Source organism: Dysidea avara, chromosome 5 (genome assembly GCF_963678975.1).
Source record: "Dysidea avara chromosome 5, odDysAvar1.4, whole genome shotgun sequence".
Classification (NCBI taxonomy): domain Eukaryota; kingdom Metazoa; phylum Porifera; class Demospongiae; order Dictyoceratida; family Dysideidae; genus Dysidea; species Dysidea avara.
Window position 1 is genome coordinate 1,232,554 of NC_089276.1, and position 21,012 is coordinate 1,253,565.

A 21,012-nucleotide genomic window follows, 5' to 3' on the forward strand; every position below is an offset into this window, starting at 1 on the left:
TTACAAATACTCTATTCCAATGAAATGCAAAAAAAAACAGATTATCAACTTCAGTATTATAATTATAGGTAAGGATGTTAGCTATTATGGAATACTATTCATGGAAAGACACACACACAATGCTATACCATATGATAAATGTACAGTTTGATAAGACAATTGGTGATGTGCTGTCATGTGATTCGTGCGATCTCACCATTGCTTGATTTGTTATTCTTCACGAATCCTAAATCCCAAGCTGCATCACATGATTACAAACATGGCTGATGGAGTTGAGATAGTATTCTATAAGCTATCCAGTTCAACTATCTATTTGTCTCTATCGGAATAGAAATCCACCTGTCCATGCACATTGCTATTTCAAGTATTGGTGGATGAGAAATTATTTAATAACTATACACGCATGCATTCAGAGATTCTGCAATATCCATGCAAGCGATTACGCTATGTTTGGAATTTTACATACCTGCATACACTTATATGTGACCCATACAAATAACCATATACACCTTTCTCCCCACCATTACACATTTGCACTCCAATACATTATATACCCATGCAAAAGTATCGATGTGAAATAAAATAAATTTAAAAGTAGTTGGTGAGTATCCAAGTGCACGTATAAGGGGCAGCATAGTATGCAAGGATCTTGTAATGTACACCATTGTTCAGTGTTGAGACACAAGTGTCTTCCTTGCACTTGCCTTTCTGAGATACCACGAGGTCAGGAGTGAATAACTCTTGATGTGGTCTTATCATAAACCACATCATCGTCAGGTACTACATGTTTAGACTCTCTATCATTGGTGAACTTATAGCTACAGTACATACTCAGAAAGACGTATCCTGGATGATGTCACACACATATACACATGTGCTCATAGATGGCAATTAGGTACGTAGAAAATACACAATGTGACACTACATATTCTACTACATTTAGGAGCTCATCAAGTTGACCAGCTTCCAATAAATTACATGATTATAAAACTACTATATACATCATTTGAGGTCGTCGATATTGTCCAGTGTGATCCTACCCAGTTTACCCTCTCTGTACTTGACTATCATGTACTGAGCTGCTCTTGGGTAGTCTATCCTCCCACCTAGTAGTGTAGTAGAGAGAATACATCACTAATACATGTACAGTTACCAAAGTGCAAGGAAAATTTTTAGCAACAAGGCATTTAAATACTTTTCAGATTTTTTTTATATCCTCAATAAGTTACAAAATTTTTAGTTTTCCCTTACACCTGTTTGTTAACTTGTTTGTTATACAATTCATCATTAGTGAACTTCTAACACTGCTAAACAGTTACATTGTTTATTATGGGGGAGCTGACATTTTGCTGCCAAGTTATAGCCTCACACTTCTGGTGCCATCTCTTTCTTAGACTATGATATAGTATGTTCTGCCTATTACACAGCTCTACACAACACAACCAAGCTGCTTACTTTAACTGCTAGAGGCGTGGCACAATGATCTTTAATTGCATGCATCCTTAGTGTACCATTTCTTTTTGCTAACAGAGCAAGATGTTGATTTGCGGTGACATACCCATGGTTTTGTGGCAATGCACCTGTTTTATGTACAGCAGTATGCCAAAAGGTACCTGTTGGGCTGAAGTAAATGTTTGAAAAAGTTAGGCCCATAGCCTTAGTTGTTAATGAGTTATGCAAAGGCAACGGGCAAATTTTGTAGCAAATATTTTGGGTGCACTGAATGCACTTTTGGGTTTACTAATCCTGCCAAGCTGTGAATGTATGTATTATGAGGATAGTTTCTGATCAAGTTATTTTGAACTGGGAACATGCAAACTTCATCCTACTATATAGAACTAAACATGCTGTATTGTAATCAAAGTTACTAATCATAATGATTTTAACTACCAATATTTGGGTAATGCTATTTTTCCATGTATTGTGTACTTGTAACCAATGACAACGACAATGACAAATAATAATGTGCTTGATGGGTATATATGTCACACACTGTGATGCTGTATGCTATGTACACATGTTACCTTTCATTAAAGCTCCTATTCTCTTGGCAATACATCTCAACACATTATCAATATCATCACTAGGAGCATCCATGTTGAAGTGTGTGACGTAACTGGATCACATGATATTATGTAGCTGCATCACATGACATCATGTGACTCACTCAAATTTTTCATGTTTATTCAGTGTATATAACACATAGTCAGCGATCAGTTCCAGACCAACAGAATAGTCCCTCAACATTCCTGTAGTACACAATATTAACACAGGGTACCATTGGGGGTATGTTTACTGACCAGTTATAGCTAACTTCATCCCTACTTCAACACTGTCAATTCTTGACTCTAATATTCCTAGAAGAGATCAACAGTATGGTAAGACACTAAAGCCAACTCTAACAAGTCATGATTATATGCAAGCATACACCATATAGCAGGTTTAGGGTATGCAGTATTGTATGAGAAGACATTTTTTGCAAACACTAAACTACTGGAGTAGTAAAAATGCTGTGAATATATCTTTGGAAACTATGACAACATGTTGAAAGCATTTAAGAGGATAAGAAAAATGGTGGAGAACATTATTAACTAAAACAGTGGTGATAAGATTAACCACTTTGCTGTGTGTGTCAATAGCTGGGAAAAGGTTATGACAAAGAACACAAGTTCTATAGCAATCATTTTTGGGCAGCTCAGCACTGCCATAAGAAGCAGCAACACATCAGGTACACCAATATATTTATATTATAGAAGATCTTGTCAACAAAATTTCTAAACTGACATACGTACCAACACTCATTTTTATTAAGATAAGGACTATGACACCACGAGTCGACAAGATTGCTCAGAATCCCAAAATCAACTGATTTTTGTCAAAACTATATTTATACAATTTGTAGGCCCTAAGGTAGCAATCAAGTAGGAAAAGGAAAGAGTAGACAAGAATATTGTATATACATGTACGTGTCAGTGTATGTGAGTGTGGTGTGTGCATAGTGTGTGGCTTATATATAACAAATTTAGTAAATTCTCAAAAATATACACAACAAGACTCCCAAACCAATTTTGACTATGGCCTGAATTTCAAATAAACAAGCAGTGTTGGTGTGAAAACAGTTTCACTTTAGTTCATGTTACTATCAGCCTTTACTGTCAAAAACTACAAGATCATATCCTCCAATAGCAATGGTGATGCAATTATGGTATAAATTACCAAAAGGCTTGTTTCGCATCTGTGTAAAGTACCACCATCATGATGGCATCATCATTTCATATAAAGCACTTTATATGTTACTGGATACAAACCCTTTCTATCACTTACTAATGTTACCACACTACTACAGGAATATACCTAAAAATAACATTGGTTAATTGGCATACCTATTATGGCTACATTAGGGAAATGCCATGGTTTCTAAAAATAGCCAGATGTAACTATGAACAAGAAAATAGTATAAATAAGCAAGGAGGGACAACTATACAGGTAGACTGGGACAAGAGAATGGCTTACAGGAAGAAACCAAAGCTCCAGAGCATCACTACTGCTGATATCTTGAGGAAACTAAAACAAGTAACAGACAAGGGTGGTGATAACACAGAATTCTTCTTCCTTTATGTGTCAACTGCTGGTAAAAAGCAGAGAAGGAGACAAAAGAGGACACAACCTCTTCTAAAAGGACAGCAACTGCTATCATTCACTCCTCAGAGAAATCACACAGTAAGGGATGATCCAGCAGAGTATGATGATCACAGGCAATGATCCAGCAGAAGATGATGATCAAGATGATGATGGTACAGGCAATCAAGACGACATAGATGATCACGATATTAGAATGGATGATCAAGATGTTGGCACAGGAAATCAAGACAACAACATTAATGATCACAATATTAGAATGGATGATCAAGATGTTGGCACAGGAAATCAAGACAATGACATAGATGATCACAATATTAGAATGGGTAATCAAGATGATGAATTAGATAATTACATAGATGATCAAGGAGACAGATTAGATTGTCAAGGTCATCAAAGTGGTGCAAACATAACATCCAACCATCAGCAGTCTCACAGTCACTAATACAAGATAAGCCTAGACAAAAAAACAATGAATTACGTCCACAATACCATCCTACCACTGGTCTTGGAACCAAAAGGATGGAAGAAGGTTGTAGACAAAGATACCACAGTGACCTACCGAGCACTCTATTTCAACATTATCAAAAGATACTCTGATGATGAGGATGTATGTACCTTCACTAAACGAGTTGGGATATGTCACAAAATAGCTGAAGATGTTCAGAAGAAAATGGATAAACATCAAGTAAACTTTAAGATAAACTCTCTCCAGTCCAAATCATTCCTGTACGATGAGAAAGCTCTTGAGCAGTCCATGAGAGCTACACAAACACAAGCACCAGGCTTGAAGCAGACAACACTGGATGATTATCAGTAAAATCGTGACTTCACTGTTATTGCTGTTTTACGGGATATGTTGTTTTATGGTGTTGTTGATACTGGGCTAATGCGTAATATCTGTGGGTGAAAGACAGTACTCAGTGTAGCACCTCCAATCCCCAACATAATCTGTCAAAATGATATACCAACATATCACACGTTTGATCACAGATATATTCATTGCTCCTATGATTTACACTAAACAAGTAGAAGAAAAAATAGAAATTATGGATTAGGGATCATAGAATAAAGTAGTGAAACGAGGGAAGCTGCAGATACATATACTAAGGTGGACATTATACTCCATAACCACAACTGAATTAGGGATTGAATGTCCACTAGTACAGCGTTGAAACCGGGTCGGGTCATCCGGGTCACATTTTCTCCGGGTCATCCGGGTCTGACCCGGTTTACAATTTATCCGGATCTGACCCGGATTGGATCATGTGAGAAACGAAATTGTTCGTTTGACGACGTGGAAACTTATAAACGCTATCGCGTAGCTCTTTCGTGAGCCACACCCACTTATCGCATTACAAATATACGCTCAGCCACGCTCATTTGTTAGTAAGTGTAGTATGTAGCACGAAATTAAGGGTATCTATGGTGAGGGGTAGCTATTGTCAGTAGGTGAAGACCTTTTTTTTTTTTTTTTTGGTCTTCAACCTACAGCTAGGCTGAAGTTGCAATATTTACTCAACACGAATCGAACGCTGAAAATGTAGACTCGTTCACTCGCTCGAGACTAGCCGAAACACGTCTCGGCTTTAATTAATCCGGGTCACATCTGGGTCACATCCGGTCTGACCCGGATTGCTATCCGGGTCAGTGGGTCATCCGGGTCAGCAGTAGTGACCCGGTTTCAACGTTGCACTAGTATATCTGCAGGTATAGGCAAACCTTCCTTGTTTCACTACCGTTTAGCTATTCACTACTTTTCTAATCAAACTTAAAATTCCTAATTTTTTCCTTCTACTGTACTTGTCTGCTTAAACATGATCATGACTACTGAACCCAATACTACATTAACAAAAAGAATGGTGTCAGGCATGCCATAAAATTAATTTTGTGTCTAAACATGTACTCCAACAATCAATTATGTACTGAAAAGTGAGGTGGCTAGGATGCTTTGTTTTCAGCTACAGTATGTTCTGCTAACAAATGAAGAACAATACAAGAAGCATCACTACCAGTCATCATGGAAAATACGAGCAATAAGCATGATAGTTAGCCAACAGAACCACAGGAAAGCCATATCATGCTTTGACACTTTGCGTTGTCACAAAGGAGGACAAACGTAAGTCCATGATCGTATGTACAAGCATAACTCAACAATGGATAAGGCTAAGGGCTTGATTTCTTCACTGTTCAACATTGCTTCATCCCAAGACGTGCCTTTTTGCTAACTGCAGTTGGCTGGAGGCATCAGTTAGTCAGTCAGGATAAAATTCTTTTAAATAGAGAATTTTTAAAACTCCATAGAAAATTTTTATAACTCCATTGAAATTGGTGGAAGGGTTTGGGGTCACTCTGAAGACATTTCTGGGCTTTGTGATACCAGGAGCTTATAAGCACCAAAGGTGTGAATTATTTCATGCCTTCGGTGCTTATAAGCTCCTGGTGATACCTAACAAGCTGTCATGAAGGAAAATTGTGGCTGGTTTAAGGTACGTTGCAAGATCTTCATGATTGCTACTATATATATAGTAGAGTGGCTTAGCTAAATATCTGTGCACTTTGTGCAGAAAGTATGAAACTTAGCACATAGTATCTACCTACCATGGAGTGTGTTTTGAGATGTGGAGCCATTGCAGATTTGACCATTGGTGTCCTCTACAGTTCATTTTATGCTCAAAAATAGTGACCTTTGTCTATATATCACCCATACAACATTCAATTTGTTCAAACTAGGTGCCAAATTGAAGATCTTTATCCAAGAAACAAGTTGATACTTGTTGCAAGTTCATAGCATATTCCATTTCAAAGTTATGGTAATTTTTACCAGCAGCAAAATTCATGTAAAGTCAACCGCCCACGGAATTACACCATTAATCTACATTCTTTGTTTGCCGTATTATTTATTTTTTAATCTAACCATGAGCACTGCAGGTTACATATGCAACCAAAAAATGGAGATATCCAGGAGTGAGGCATAGGGGTTATGTGCAATACTCCTGTGAGATAAATCAACAAATGTCATAATTTATGTAGTTTTGTCATCAGATTAAACTCAAATTTGAGGTTATTTATGGGTATAATTTTGCTTCTATATAATATTTTAATGCATAAAACCCTAAGGTACATGTTACTATCAGTCATGTTTGCTGAAAAGCCTTAAAAGATTTATACGTATCTAACATACAATATTGATAGCTAATTTGTGAACTGACTATAGGGAGATTATGGTCCTGAACTATACCCACATCTTGTATCCCTTTAAATATATATATTTGCCTTTAGAGAGACACACAGCCAAGATGTGGTGGAGTCTGAGGGCATAACCAACTAGACAATTTGTGTTTCACAATTTGGTTCTATATAGCAAAATGTGTTCCATGTTTGCAAGTATAGCTAAAAAGCTAACAACTTCAAAAAAGTATTTTTCAAAGCTTTACAGCAATAAAAATTTAGCATACAGGTTTTAGAAACAGTACTATCAGTCAGACTTTCATCTAGGAAATGACTAAAAGAGAGACACAACGAGAGCAATGGAGGACAATGGTATAAAGATCTTTGTGTTCAGAGCTAGTTTACACACATGGCATCTAAAGGGCATGTCATGCACCCAGGATATTTTAGACTCCCTCAGGTGCATTCTCAGCTACAACCTCTAAAGTACCTGAGAATGACCTACAGTACCTGAGAATGACCTACAGTACCTGAGATTGACCTACAGTACCTGAGAATGACCTACAGTACCTGAGATTGACCTACAGTACCTGAGAATGACCTACAGTACCTGAGATTGACCTACAGTACCTGAGAATGACCTACAGTACCTGAGAATGACAAGAAGTAATCTCATGCTTGTATTCTCAGGTACAGTTCTGGGCTATTGTTCCAGGCAAAATACACATGTCATGTATTTCATTCAAATATTACAGTTGTTGTTGACGTATCCACTGAGATTTTGATTTATACATTAAGGAGTTCATTTGTAAAAGGGGATAAAAAAGTACCCCCTCCTCTCCCAAAGAACTATTACAGAACCCCCATTGTAGTTAAAACTGTTGATAGAGCAACATACGTATAATTATGAACTCTTTTATTTAACTACCACAAGAGAGGAGGAGGGTACATGCCCCACTCCTGGATATCTCTCTCCACTTTTTGGTTGTATATGCAACCTGTAGTGCTCATGGTGAGCTAAAAAATATCCTAAAATTGAGTGGCAAACAAGAATGTAGATGAAGAGTGTAATTACGTGGGCGGTTGGAATTATATGAATTTGCTGCTGGTAAAAAGTACCATAACTTTGAAATGGAATATGCTATGAGCTTGCAACAAGTATCAACTTGTTTCTTGGATAAAGATCTTCAATTTGGCACCTAGTTTGAACAAATTGAGTGTTGTATGGGTGATATATAGACAAAGGTCACTATTTTTGAGCATAAAATGAACTGTAGAGGATACCAAAGGTCAAATCTGCAATGGCTCCACATCTCAAAATACATTTCATGGTAGGTAGATACTACGTGCAAAGTTTCATACTTTCTGCACAAAGTGCACAATTTGCTCGTTTTTGCTAGCTAAGCCGCTCTACTAAAGGTACTGTACCTATTTTGATAGTGCTAACCATTAACTGACTTGGCATTTGGTAAAAACAATGCATGTTGAAAATGCAGCATAAGCACTCTAATTATAAAAATAATAATAATATACATTTGGTGAACACAAAAGTCACCACAACACCTCAGCTATTTATGTTATGATAACACCATCCCACATTAAGTGCTGAGTAGGCATTAGGGGATTACCACTTTCTCCTAAAAATAATACTTATGGAGAATACAGGTATAAATACAGCACACTCAGGCAGAAGAAGGAAAAAAAAGAAGAAAGTACAATGGCTTTAGGAGGGAAAACAATTACTACTACTGAGATTCTGGAAGAATTAAGGAAAAGAGATGGAGACAACAAAGAACTCTTTTATCTATATGTGTCAACATCTGGAATAGAAGTTGTAGGTGAGAGAGAGGTGCAACAAGGACAGCAAACACAAATAACAGACAACTTTACCTCAATCCAAAATGACAGCAATGATGACACAATGGATATTGATGATGATGATGATGATGACGGTGAAACCATGTCCCAACCATCAGCTTCAGTCCAACCATCACTGTCGCTATCACGAAATAAAGTTCGACGACAAGCAATGAAGGAAATCCACAATCAAGTTTTACCATCACTGTTATGTGGAGAAGGGTGGAGGAAAGTTGTAGACAAAGATGGCAAAAATACCTATCGAGCATTCTATTTCAACACCATTGTAAAAAGTCAAGATGAAAGTTACATAGCTTATATTCAGACAGTGAGTAAAGTACGAGAAAGAATAGCTGAAGCAGTGGAGAAAGTCAAGACAAAGTACAAAGTGAACTTCAAAATAAATTCTCTCTTATCCAGTCCATTACTCTATGACATTATTGCACTGGAGGAATTGTCAATGAGAGAACCAAGCATGAGGCAAACTACACTAAATTTCCAGCCACAGTGAGAAGGCAGAGTTACATGAGAGTGTGTTTATACATTATAGGACATATACTGTTTCATTTGGTTATTACTGAGTGAATGTGTTAGATTTACTATCACTATATATTAATTACTGTGAATTGGTTAAGGGATGGGGAGATAGTTACAAAATACGGTTAAATGTTTCAAATTTTGATTCCAGCGGAAAATACCTAAAAGTCATTTCTTGTGGGTATTTGAGCGAAACATCTTATATCAGAATTTATAATTTAACCCCAGTTATATAACCTTCAAGCAACAGTTTAATCTGTATTATTTCATTAAGGTATATCCATAATCCGGAAACTCCGCAAAACTAGAAATACTAGTTTAGATAATGTATTAGACAGTTGTTGACTGTGGATATTACAAACAAATCTGCACTCCATAATGTACAGACAGAACATATGATGTACCATCACATTTACTGGTTTGTATACTTCAATATGAGTTGGCACCCAGCCACTATGTGATATTCTCCAGAGAACTGCTTGTTACCTTTACTTATTGAGTGTACAACAATATCTACTTGACGATTTAGCATATCAGCAATGGCAACTATTACAGGTCCCTGTATTAGTAACTCAGGTGATCTATGAATAGTAGTCAATTTAAAAGCTACCAGCTGAAAGTGCATGGGGTGATTACTGATTAGTAATCATTAGAACTATCAGGACCACATGTTACTTGGAAGTAACAAGCTCCTGGTAATTAAACTGTGTTAGTGGTTAGAATATCTTGTATTGTTATTACCACAACACCTCAGGTATGTGGTTAATAACAACTCTGGTTAATTGGTGATACCATTTATGGCTGCAAGGGAATTACCACGTTTGCTAAATATAGCGAACTATGATTGACACAATGCTTATATAGGCTGAGTATAAATAAGCAGACTGATATAACTACCAGTAGATTGGGATAAGAAGATGGCTACAAGGGGGGGAAGAACTAAAGTAGCAAAGCTGCAGAGCATCACTACTGCTGATATCTTGAGGAAACTAAAACAAGTGACAGACAAGGGTGGTGATAACAAAGAATTCTTCTACCTCTATGTGTCAACAGCTGGTAAAGAGCGAAAAAAGCGACAGAAAAGGGCACAGTTACTACCTCAAGGACAACAGCAGCTCTCCTTTTCTCCTCAAGCTGAAGAAGATCCAGTAGATGATGATGACGACAATGAGATCACAGACAGTGATGAAGAAGGAGATGAGGACACAGACAACCAAGATGATGACAGAGATGATCAAGACGACAGAATGGACAGTCAAGATAATAGAACATACAGTCAAGATGATCAAACTGGTGCAAATGTATCATTTGGCTCTCAGCCATCACAATCCTCCTTTCTAAGTCCACCATTATCAGAAGATAAAACTAGAAAAGATGCCATGGCTTATGTACACAAAGTCATTCTACCATCACTCCTGGGTCCAGAAGAGTGGAAGAAGGTTTTTGATAAAGACACCAAACTCACCTATCGAGCACTCTACTTCAATATCATTAGACATCGCTCTACCGAAGATGAGCCCACCTTTATTCAACGAGTTGGTCAGATACGACACAAGATAGCTGATGAAGCCAAGCAGGTGATGAAAGACCGTGGCGTTAACTTCAAGATCAACTCCCTCCTGTCTAAACCATTCCTGTACAATGAGGAAGCTCTTGTGGAGCAAACCATGAGGGCCACACAAACACAACCACCAGGCCTGAAGCAGAGGACACTGGATGATTACCAATAACTGTGACTTCAGTGTTAGTGTTTTACGGGACATGTTATTTTACGGTGTTATATATTTTATGGTGTTATATATTTTACGGTATTATATAAGATGTATATTTGAGCTTGAAGTATTAAACAAGGAAATGACATCTAGGAGTTTGGTAGGCCAGCCACATGTTCTGTACAAAATAACACACGAACACAGATAACAAGGTGAGTTACTTGAAAACTTTATATCTACAGCTCTATAATAGAGTGGTTGGCTAAGTAATGTATGTGAAACCACATGTCTGACAAAGTTTACTTTCATGGCTCCATTGTTTTGAGTTGCCTTCTTGTGTATATATACTGATGGAGTTAGGGCAGGCATTATACATTAGCTATTGATGATGAAGCCCCTGTCCAGGATAGTTGCTACACAATTTGATTGTTCCTATTTTTACTGTCTACCACTATAATTCTAACATACGTGCAGTATCTGGTTGAAACATTGTGTAGTTTTCATTGTTCTACATAATAACAGTAATAAAAAAATATTCAAGATAAGTGTGAACATGATGAGGTTTCACTCAGGGGCGTCTGGATTCAGTGGAATGGAATGGTGGACTGGAATGGTACTTTGGTAAATTCAATTGGTGGTCACCTCTTTATAAATACCACCTTCTAACAAAGACCACCTCTTTATAAAGACCTTTTTACTTTAATGTTTAAATTGCTGCTATCTTGTTGTCTTAGAGTGTATCCCATAGAATGGTCTTATTGATCAGTTGTGTGCCACAAGCCTAGATAAGTCAGAGTAATATCTGATTTGTAATACAGCAATATACCCCATGCAAAAACAGTTTGGCTGTACAAAATGACATCCCCATTTAACTAAAGGTAACACGACAACTAAAGGAGCTAATATTTGAGTGAGGCCAAGAAATACTGGCAAATAACTCGCTATAATTTATAAAAATTTGGTCCTTTATCATTGACTCGTACAGTCTTGCTGCATTCCTAGTTAATTTCCTGTAGCTCTAATTGGCTAGTAATTTAGCTGCCTTTTTTCTTCTCTACAATGCCGGACTATAGAAAGGTACCAATTTACAGGGAATTAATTAGGAATACAGTCAAACTGCACAAGTCAATGATAAAGGACCAAGATTATTGTAAATTACACTTAGTTGCCAGTATATATTAACATTCATTTCTTGGCCTCACCAGATGTTAGTTCCTTTAGTTGCCAGTTACTTTTAGTTTTGTGGACACATCTTTTTTTGTATAGCCAAGTTGTTTTGTATGGGGTATATAGCTGTTACTATATTGTATCATAAATCAGATATCACTGGCTTTTTAGACATAAACATGTGGCACACAATTCATCAATAAGCGTGACTGTTTATAGGGCTCTAAAACAACAATTTAGATATTAAAGTAAAATGGTCTTTGTAAAGAGGTGGTCTTTGTTAGAAGGTGGTCTTTTTAAAGAGGTTACCATTAATTGAAATTACCAAAGTACCGTTCCATTCCACTATTCCATTCCATTCCACCATTCCAGTCCACCATTCCAGTCCACTGAATCCGCACACCCTTCACTCAGATGGGCAAAAATGACACGTTTAGCAATCTGATGGTTTAGAAAAGTGATTTAATTACACAGCGACCATAAAAGCAAGTGTTACGTATATGAAAATAACAACAAATTTGGAAGTTGGTTGGTTTAGCAAAGTGGTTTTGACAATAAAAGTGGTCAACTCCTGAAGCTACATTAACTCTTCCTCAAAATGTTTTATGGTTTGCTCAGTTCCCTAATTATAGCACAAGATCTCTCATGACTACGACATCTGACAGAGGGGATATGTAACACAAAACATTTACATATATAATATAGATAACCAATCCAGACACATATTGATTTAATTTTAGATTGGGGTCCCATATTCATCATATCCCAATCCTCCACACAACAGATATACAAAACATCAAAGAGAACAAATTGTTACAATCTATAAACAAAAGCTAGGCAACAAATACAAAGCTGCAAATATACATAATATGATGCTTGGGGCAAGTCTTAACAAGCCCAGGTAGGTAATAACAGTGGACCAGGGGACCCACAGGGATATTCTTGGAATCTATACACTTCACAATATTCTATACTTGTACTGGGTACCTCTGCAAGTAGCCTTGCATGGCCAATTCCCATCACCCGATATTTAAACTAAATAATAGTTAGACATCAAAACACAGGGTTCTATGGAATTTAGAAACCTGAAAGGTCTTGTGCTGTGGTGCACAAGTGAAGCGAGGGCACTACTACAGGGCCTGACGGTTTCTAAATTCCGTAGAACCCTGTGTTTCAATGTCTAACTAATGTAGACCACAGCTTGTTCATGTACCTTCGCTGCTACTTGTTGTACCTTCCTAGCTGTTTGTAACATGAGAAATGTAGCATTGGTGAGTAGAACAAGCCCCCTGTATCTTGTAACGGCACTTACTATCCAGTTAAAAGTCCATGCGCTGCCAATGTTACAGGCGCGTAATTGCCGTGCTTTGTATTGCCCCAGAGACAGGGATCTATTGAGACATGAACAAAGGATCTAAAGAATTTAGATACCTGTAAGTAGCCAATGAAATTCGAGTATTTCAACTTGCTGTGGTCTAATTAGGAATAGACAAATTTCATAACAAAAAAATCAACCGTTGCCCCTAGCAACCTAAATTTTACATTATTTGTAGGTGTCAATGTTTTAAGTCACCTCTCCAAGTTTTAAAAGGATAGCATATATAAGTCATGAGATATGACATTTTGAAGTTGCAATTTTCCCATACATTGTCAATAAGAGGGGAAACAGTTGCCCCTTCTCGGTAATCACACAAATCATGGGATTTAAAGAATGTCATATCTTATGACCTATATATGCTATCCATTTAAAACTCAGAGAGATTATTGTTGACATTCACACCTACAAGTTATGTAAAATTGAGATATTATGTACTTTTGAATTTTTGGTTTTTGCATACGTTGAAATATCTGATTTTTGTGGTTGCCCAGAAGGGGAAACTGTAGCCCTCTCACATAGATATGTATGGGAAAATCACAAATTTCAAAATGTCATATCTTATGACATATATATGCTATCCTTTCAGAATTTGGAGAAGTTACTTTAGACATTATCACCTAAAAATAATGGGAAATTCAGGTTTCTAGGGGCAACAGTTATTATTATATGCTATAAAACTTTATTATGAAATTTGTCCATTATAAGCAACATATCCGAAGTTGACTACGTTTATACCTATGATCCACTCAATGAACATGCTAGTCTATTGCCACCTAGCTACTAAAGTTTAGAAATATTGTATATATAAACAAATATTCCAGGGAAATAGCAACTACTAGCTAAGCAAATTTCAGTCCAGCAGCTCAACAACCAGACTTCATATTATTGTGGAGCATTTGTACAATGTTTCTAAACTTTAATAGCTAGGTGACATAATAGACTAGTATGCTCATTGTGAGTGACCTATACATGCAGTCAGCTTCAGATGAGCCTATAATTTCTAATTGGTTTAAGACACCATGACGGAGAAAAAGTGGATTGGCCATGCAAGACCACTTAGAGGGGTACCTAGTACAAGTGTACAATTTCGTGAAATGCATAAAACTCCAAGAAGAGTTTGGATCCCTGCGGGTCTATGTTTTTACTTACCCAGCAAGCCCCACTATATGATAAGCTGTATATTGCTTACATGTATTACCCCTTTCACACCTCAGAATAAAGGAATTCCAGAGGATACATGTACCATGTACACAACTACATGTACACCAGTATAGTGATCAAGATGTATCCTGGGAAAGTAGTTGCACTTCAAAAAGAGAAAAGCCTAAAGTTCAGACTGAAATCAATTACAGGAACAAATTACTGACCATGTGACTATTATCGTGACCAGGAGTCTCGCCACAAGAAGCACTCAGATGGAGGTGTTTCAGTATCCTTGCCATTCTACAAGTTGGGAAACATTACTTGAAGGTGAGAACTAGTCTTATAGCACATTCACAAGCACTTTGACATATTTTTGAATACAGATCACATACTCCATTACAGCTGACCACTCTATAACAAACCTTACCCCTTTAGGCCTTTAGTATACCTTGCAAGAAGTCTTTAAAACCAATGGCATTAAAACACTTGCAAATTCCCCAAGATTCACCCAACTCAACTTCTTCTGTGATATCCTTAGGACTAGTCAGTTCATTATGATACAGTACGGTAGTACTATATTTTAGGGATCACAAAGAACTGGGATTTTCCAGCTAAATTATCACCCTAAAACCAGCCTCAATTTCCATTCGCAGCATTGGTAAGGCACAGCCAAGCCCTTCAGACAAACCCTTTCAAAAAGTTTCTATGGAATTTAAAAATTTTCTATCCAACATAATTTTATGCCGCCTGACTGACTAACTGATGCCTCCAGCCAAGCATGACTCAACAATGAAAATAGCTACGGACTTGATTTCTTCACTGTGTGATGTCGCTTCTTCCTGAGATGTGCCTTTTTGCCAACCACTGACAGTATGTACAATACACACATCTCATGGACTTGCCTTTGTCCTCCTTTGTGTTCCAGTTCCTTTCGCTGACAACACAAGGTTCCAATTCGCAATAGCACGATGCAGCTTCCCTGTGGCCGTGTTGGCTATTATACTTATCGCCTGTACCGTATAGAGGGAAACTTTGGCGGGGGGTAAACTTTGGCGAATAGCAAACTAAATCGCATTCGGCAAAATAAACTTTGGCAAATTCAAGCTCAATCTGTAGCTATAAAGATGCTAATTTCAGGTGCTACAAGTAATTGGCGGGTTAAACTTTGACGAATTTGTAGTGAATCACCAAAGTATTCCCCCGCCAAAGTTTCCCTTTATACGGTATTTTCTATAGTGACTGGATTGATTGCGGAGATACTTCTTGTACCGTCATGTGCTTGTAAAATTGTGTAATGGGTGAGGCATAGCTGAAAACAAAGTGTAATGGCAACCTCCCTTTCTGTTATGTAATTGATTGTTGGGGCACGTGTTCTAACGCAAAATTACTTTTATGGCATTCCTGAAGCCATTCTTTCTTTTAATACGGGTCATATTCCATAATAAAAAAGTAGACAAACAAAAGTAGATCTAGATGTGAAAGAAAATTAGGAACTTGACTGAATTAGGAACAAATGTCCACTAGTTTATCTTAAGGTATAGGGCAGCCTTCCTTGTTTCACCACTTTTTAGCTATTCCCTTGTTTCACTACTTTTTATTTCTTTAATCCCTAATCCACTTTAAAATTACTTCTACTTGTAACAAATGTAGTTAGTGTTACGTGCTGCCTAGTCATAATCAAATCTTTCAGGCATGCATATAAAATGAATCCAGTGGTTACACTTGTATTGGCATGGGTGATTATCCACTAGACACAGGCTATTAGCTTGAAACAAAAGTGTTACATATTAGCTGTAACATGGGAACTTGGGGTTTAATCATGCCACAGCCCTTGGGCTTTGGGCATAAATATCAGGCAAATTCCCCATGTCCATGTTACATCTATTACTTGGACCAGTGTTCATCTCCTTATAGGAAAAACAGTTACATTACAACTAATAATTCACCTACACTGTAAGTGTAATATGTACATCGCTCACAACCACAAAGCCAGCTAAGTGCTGATCTTACAACCGTATAAAGGGTAGGTAAAAACCGAGAGGTCGCCAACACCTTGGGACTCCCGAACACTATCTCAGAAATCCAATTAGAAATCCATTAAATATTTAGAAATCTCAAATCCCAATCACGTATTAAATAGGTTACTCTCGTTTTCGTCCGTTCATGAGTTCAATTACGGCCGCCGCTCTATATACACTTGCACATGCTCCGCCACATGGCGAGTCTTCTAAACCAGGCTGGGCCACGGTATGTAAACAAATGAAGTAGCTAGACCAACCGAGAATGGAGAACCGATCATAATGGATGTTTCTCAGGATCTAGCTAGAGATGTATCGTCTACAGGTGACTCTACAGCTCACTCTACAGGATTGTCACCTTCAAGTTCCACGGAGTGTGCACGTACAAGTGTAATGCTTGGCTGAGAGCCATCCTCCACGTCCAACATCACGTTATTTGATTCTCCAGAAGATTTTCCACAACTACTTGATGAGGAACTTCCGAGATCCTTCCTGTTGTGTTTTTGCGGAACAAAGTGAAATGAGGAGCCACCTGCTAGCATCATTTGAACAAAAAAGAATTACTACTTTTCCAGTTATCAGAGACAGACGTCCATTACCTCAGAAATTAGTAACAGTTAAAGTTTATTGTTACTGCAGATGCACTGGAAATCTTGTGATGATTTCATGTGATGGACCATGTAAAGGATTGTACCATTTGGGTAGCTGTGTTGATGTCAAGGAAAAGAACTCTGTATGGTACTGTAAAAATTGTCGAAGCTAAGTGAAGATTTTATCCAAATTTGTAGGTATCTATTGATTTGTGAATATTATTAGTATGGATATAAATATAATAATAACTGCACAATACACATAATGACATTATTGATGATGCTGCCCTTGCTCGCCCCTCCTCGAGCCCGGCTGCTTACAATGCAAATTGGTCAGCCGGAATTCGGGTGTACTAGTCAGCGTTGAAACCGGGTCGGGTCATCCGGGTCACATTTTCTCCGGGTCATCCGGGTCTGACCCGGTTTACAAATTATCCGGGTCTGACCCGGATTGGATCACGTGAGAAACGAAATTGATCGTTTGACGACGTGGAACCTATAAACGCTAGTCGCGTAGCTCTTTCATGAGCCACGCCCACTTATCGCGTTACAAACATACGCTCAGCCACGCCCATTTATTAGTAAGTGCAGTATGTAGCATGAAACTGTGTCCGTTTCTGTCTGCAAGCTTACGTGGAGCCACGCCCACTAATCGATTAATGTATGAGTTGTATATAGTCTAGGTCTAGTCTTGCAGCAGGATGTTAAGTACTTTTGTGAGCCACACCTATTTTAATATATTGGGAAATTGCAATACTAAGTATGTATGAAGCCACACCCAATTGCTGTCTGTAAACTCTCAGTAGTTACGTGGAACCAAACCCACTGACTGATTTTAAAATTATAAACTTACCGGCTTAGTTATCACATAACTACTCGTTTACTCAACACGAATCGAACGCTCAAAACGTAGTCTCGCTCGCTCGAGAATACCCGAAAAATAGCTCTTATCGCGCGCCTCGGCTTAATTCAATCCGGGTCAGTGGGTCATCCGGGTCAGCAGTAGTGACCCGGTTTCAACGCTGGTACTAGTACAGAGGCGAGCTAGCTCAGTATAGCTAGCTAGCCGGTGACAAAAGTAAATTTAATCGTTGCAGAGAATGTAGCAACAATGCTCGATAGAAATCACTTGATAGCACTGGGTAGTCCGAGGAGTAGTCACTTTAAGCCCCTTGAGTCACTTATCGAGCAAGGACAACGATTCCGCCCTCGGACGCTTCAATTGACAGTACAATTAAGTACACCTGTCTCTTCTGAAGTTCCTCTGATCTCCTGTCAGCTACTCTCTTAGGTGTTTCCTGCACAATAATTAGCAAAAACTCGAGGTAAAAACATCTTCGAAATTAGAATTATAATGTATTTATAAATACTTTGAAATACTTAAATATTGGGACTCCAGTACACAATTTAGGGATTTTGCGTGGGCGTTGGCGACCCCTCGGTAAAAACAGTGGACCCGGGGACCCGCAGAAATCCAACTCTGCTTGGAATTTTATACACTTCACAACTTGTACTAAGTCAAACTTTTTTCTGTTGACTTGTTGACTTTTTTGTACAAAATGTATGTCAGACCTCACTTGGAGTATTGCATCCAGGTCTGGAGCCCTTACTTGGCGAAAGATATTGATCTCCTAGAGAAAGTACAGAGACGTGCCACCAAGTTATTACCTAGTTTATTTGATTTATCATACGAAACTCGTCTAGAGAGACTTGGTTTATATTCACTGTATTGTAGACGTCAAAGGGGAGATCTAATTGAGACCTACAAGATATTGAATGGTTACTATGACATCAACCCTACCTCATTTTTCACTTTGAGTAATACGGATACCACCAGAGGTCACCACCGTAAACTCTTTAAATTTCGATCTCGGCTGCTAGTGAGGCATAATTTTTTCACCAACAGAGTAGTTAATTTGTGGAATTCTCTTCCAGCAGATGTTATTTCTGCACCAACTGTGGCATTGTTTAAGAAGAATCTTGATGATTTATGGAGAACAACAAGATATGGGCACTCTCAAAGGCCTGCGGCCTAGCTTGACAGTCTTGTACGGCCAAGCAATTTTTGTCCATTAATAATAATAATAATAATAATAATAAAGTACCTTTGCAAGTAGTCTTGCATGGTCAATCCACTTTTTCTCCCCTCGCGGCGTCTCGCACGATGTTTACACCAATTAGAAATTATAAGTGCCTCTAAAAAGTGACTGAAACTGACTGTATTTATAGACCACTGCCTGCTGCACAGTAAGCACTATATGATACTAGTCTATTATGCCACCTAGCTTCTAGAGTAGTTCAGGAACATTGTGCAAATGCACCATGACCTCGACCATGACGTATGAAGAGCTGTTGGAACTTGCTTAGCTTGGCGTAGCTGATAATTGTTCGCCTTTTGCACAATGAGCATGCTAGTCTATTATGTCACGTGCACCTAGCTACTAAAGTTTAGAAACATTGTGCAGACAAATACGGAAAATAGTGAGTGACCTGTAATTAATCCAGTTAGCTTCAGACACTTTTTCAGAGGCGCTTATAGTTTCTAATTGGTGTAAACATGGTGCGAGACGCCGCGAGGTGGATTGGCCATGCACGACTGCTTGCAGAGATGCCTTAAAAAGTTCCAAGAAGAGTTAGATTTCCGTGGGTCCCGGGTCCTTGGTCCCCGGGTCCTTGGTCCCCGGGTCCACTGTTTTTACCTACCCCCGTATAAACCAATCCAGAAATACTTAGTAGCACGTTAGTACCTATGCACTCCTGACCTTGATCTTGTGTGAGATACTGACTGTATTACTGTGTACAATATGCTCCTGTGTGCTGATTGATACAAGGTGTGCTGATATAAATTTAACATGCTCCCAATAATATTGTTTGTCACTAGCTTTGTGATCAGCTCTTTATGTTACAACTTATCTGTGTAAGCAACCACGAAGACTAACTATCTGTCCCTATAATATCATGCATTTACCTAATATAAACAAGTTTGGAGCAGAGCTCTGGCATCATGAATATTCTGTTTATGACAAGCACGAGCTATAGTGCCAATCAATGAAGTGGTCTTGCACGTCTGACCCGTAAAGGTTCTGGTATCACTCAATAACCTTTAGAACCTTTCAAGACAGGCAATTACTTGCGACTACATACAGTAAGTAATGAAATCATGAATGCTAGTTACATTCTTCACTTCAGCACCATGTTTTGCAGAGCTCTCAACTCTCACGCATTCTGCGTGAGTCTCACGCATTGAAGCAAAATCTCACTCTCTCACTCACAGCACCTCTAAACTCATGTATTAATCTCCCTGACTCACAGCATGAATCTCAAACTATAGTGGCATAAAAGCAGCCGAGCCATTTCTTAGCATCACGTGATCACTCGTAAGGACAGGTATATCTATTATTATTTATTTTTTTTTCCAAAAATGTGCAGCCTCAGTTTGAGGATTAACGCACATATGAAACATGCATACAAAATGTTTTACAATATGATTGATTATGGGATTACTGATTGGTAGGGGAAAGTAATAATAATTTCAGTTGGTACTTAAAAATTTGTAATGATTGTTGTTGGATTAGGTCAGGTGGGAGTGAATTCCACAGTCTAATTGATCTAGGGAAGAATGAATTACTGTACTGATTGGTCCTTGCATAGATATGATGAAATCTTTGATCATGTCCTCTGGTGTTAGAAGTGACAGGGATTAAATCAACTGGGGATATATCAATGAGATTATGAACAATTTTGTAGAGGAGGGTGATACTAGATACTTGTCTGCGGTGTTCTAAGCTGGGAATGTTAAG

The 21,012-nt window shown here is 38.1% G+C and overlaps 2 protein-coding genes across 2 annotated transcripts in view; one reads left to right on the plus strand and one right to left on the minus strand.

Annotated features, from left to right (window-relative positions):
• Nucleotides 1-21,012, plus strand: part of LOC136255469 (WSCD family member CG9164-like) — a 109,022-nt gene that overhangs the window by 39,130 nt on the left and 48,880 nt on the right. The gene's annotated exons all lie outside the window — the stretch shown is intronic.
• LOC136255655 (mitochondrial ribosome-associated GTPase 1-like) lies at nt 820-19,403 on the minus strand. Its single transcript, XM_066048459.1, has 5 exons — nt 19,318-19,403; nt 2,301-2,357; nt 2,168-2,249; nt 2,025-2,116; nt 820-1,106 (listed from the first exon to the last, which is right to left on the minus strand). Exons 2-5 carry the CDS (start codon nt 2,317-2,319, stop codon nt 1,003-1,005), a joined length of 297 nt encoding a protein of 98 aa, XP_065904531.1. The 5' UTR covers nt 2,320-2,357; nt 19,318-19,403; the 3' UTR covers nt 820-1,002.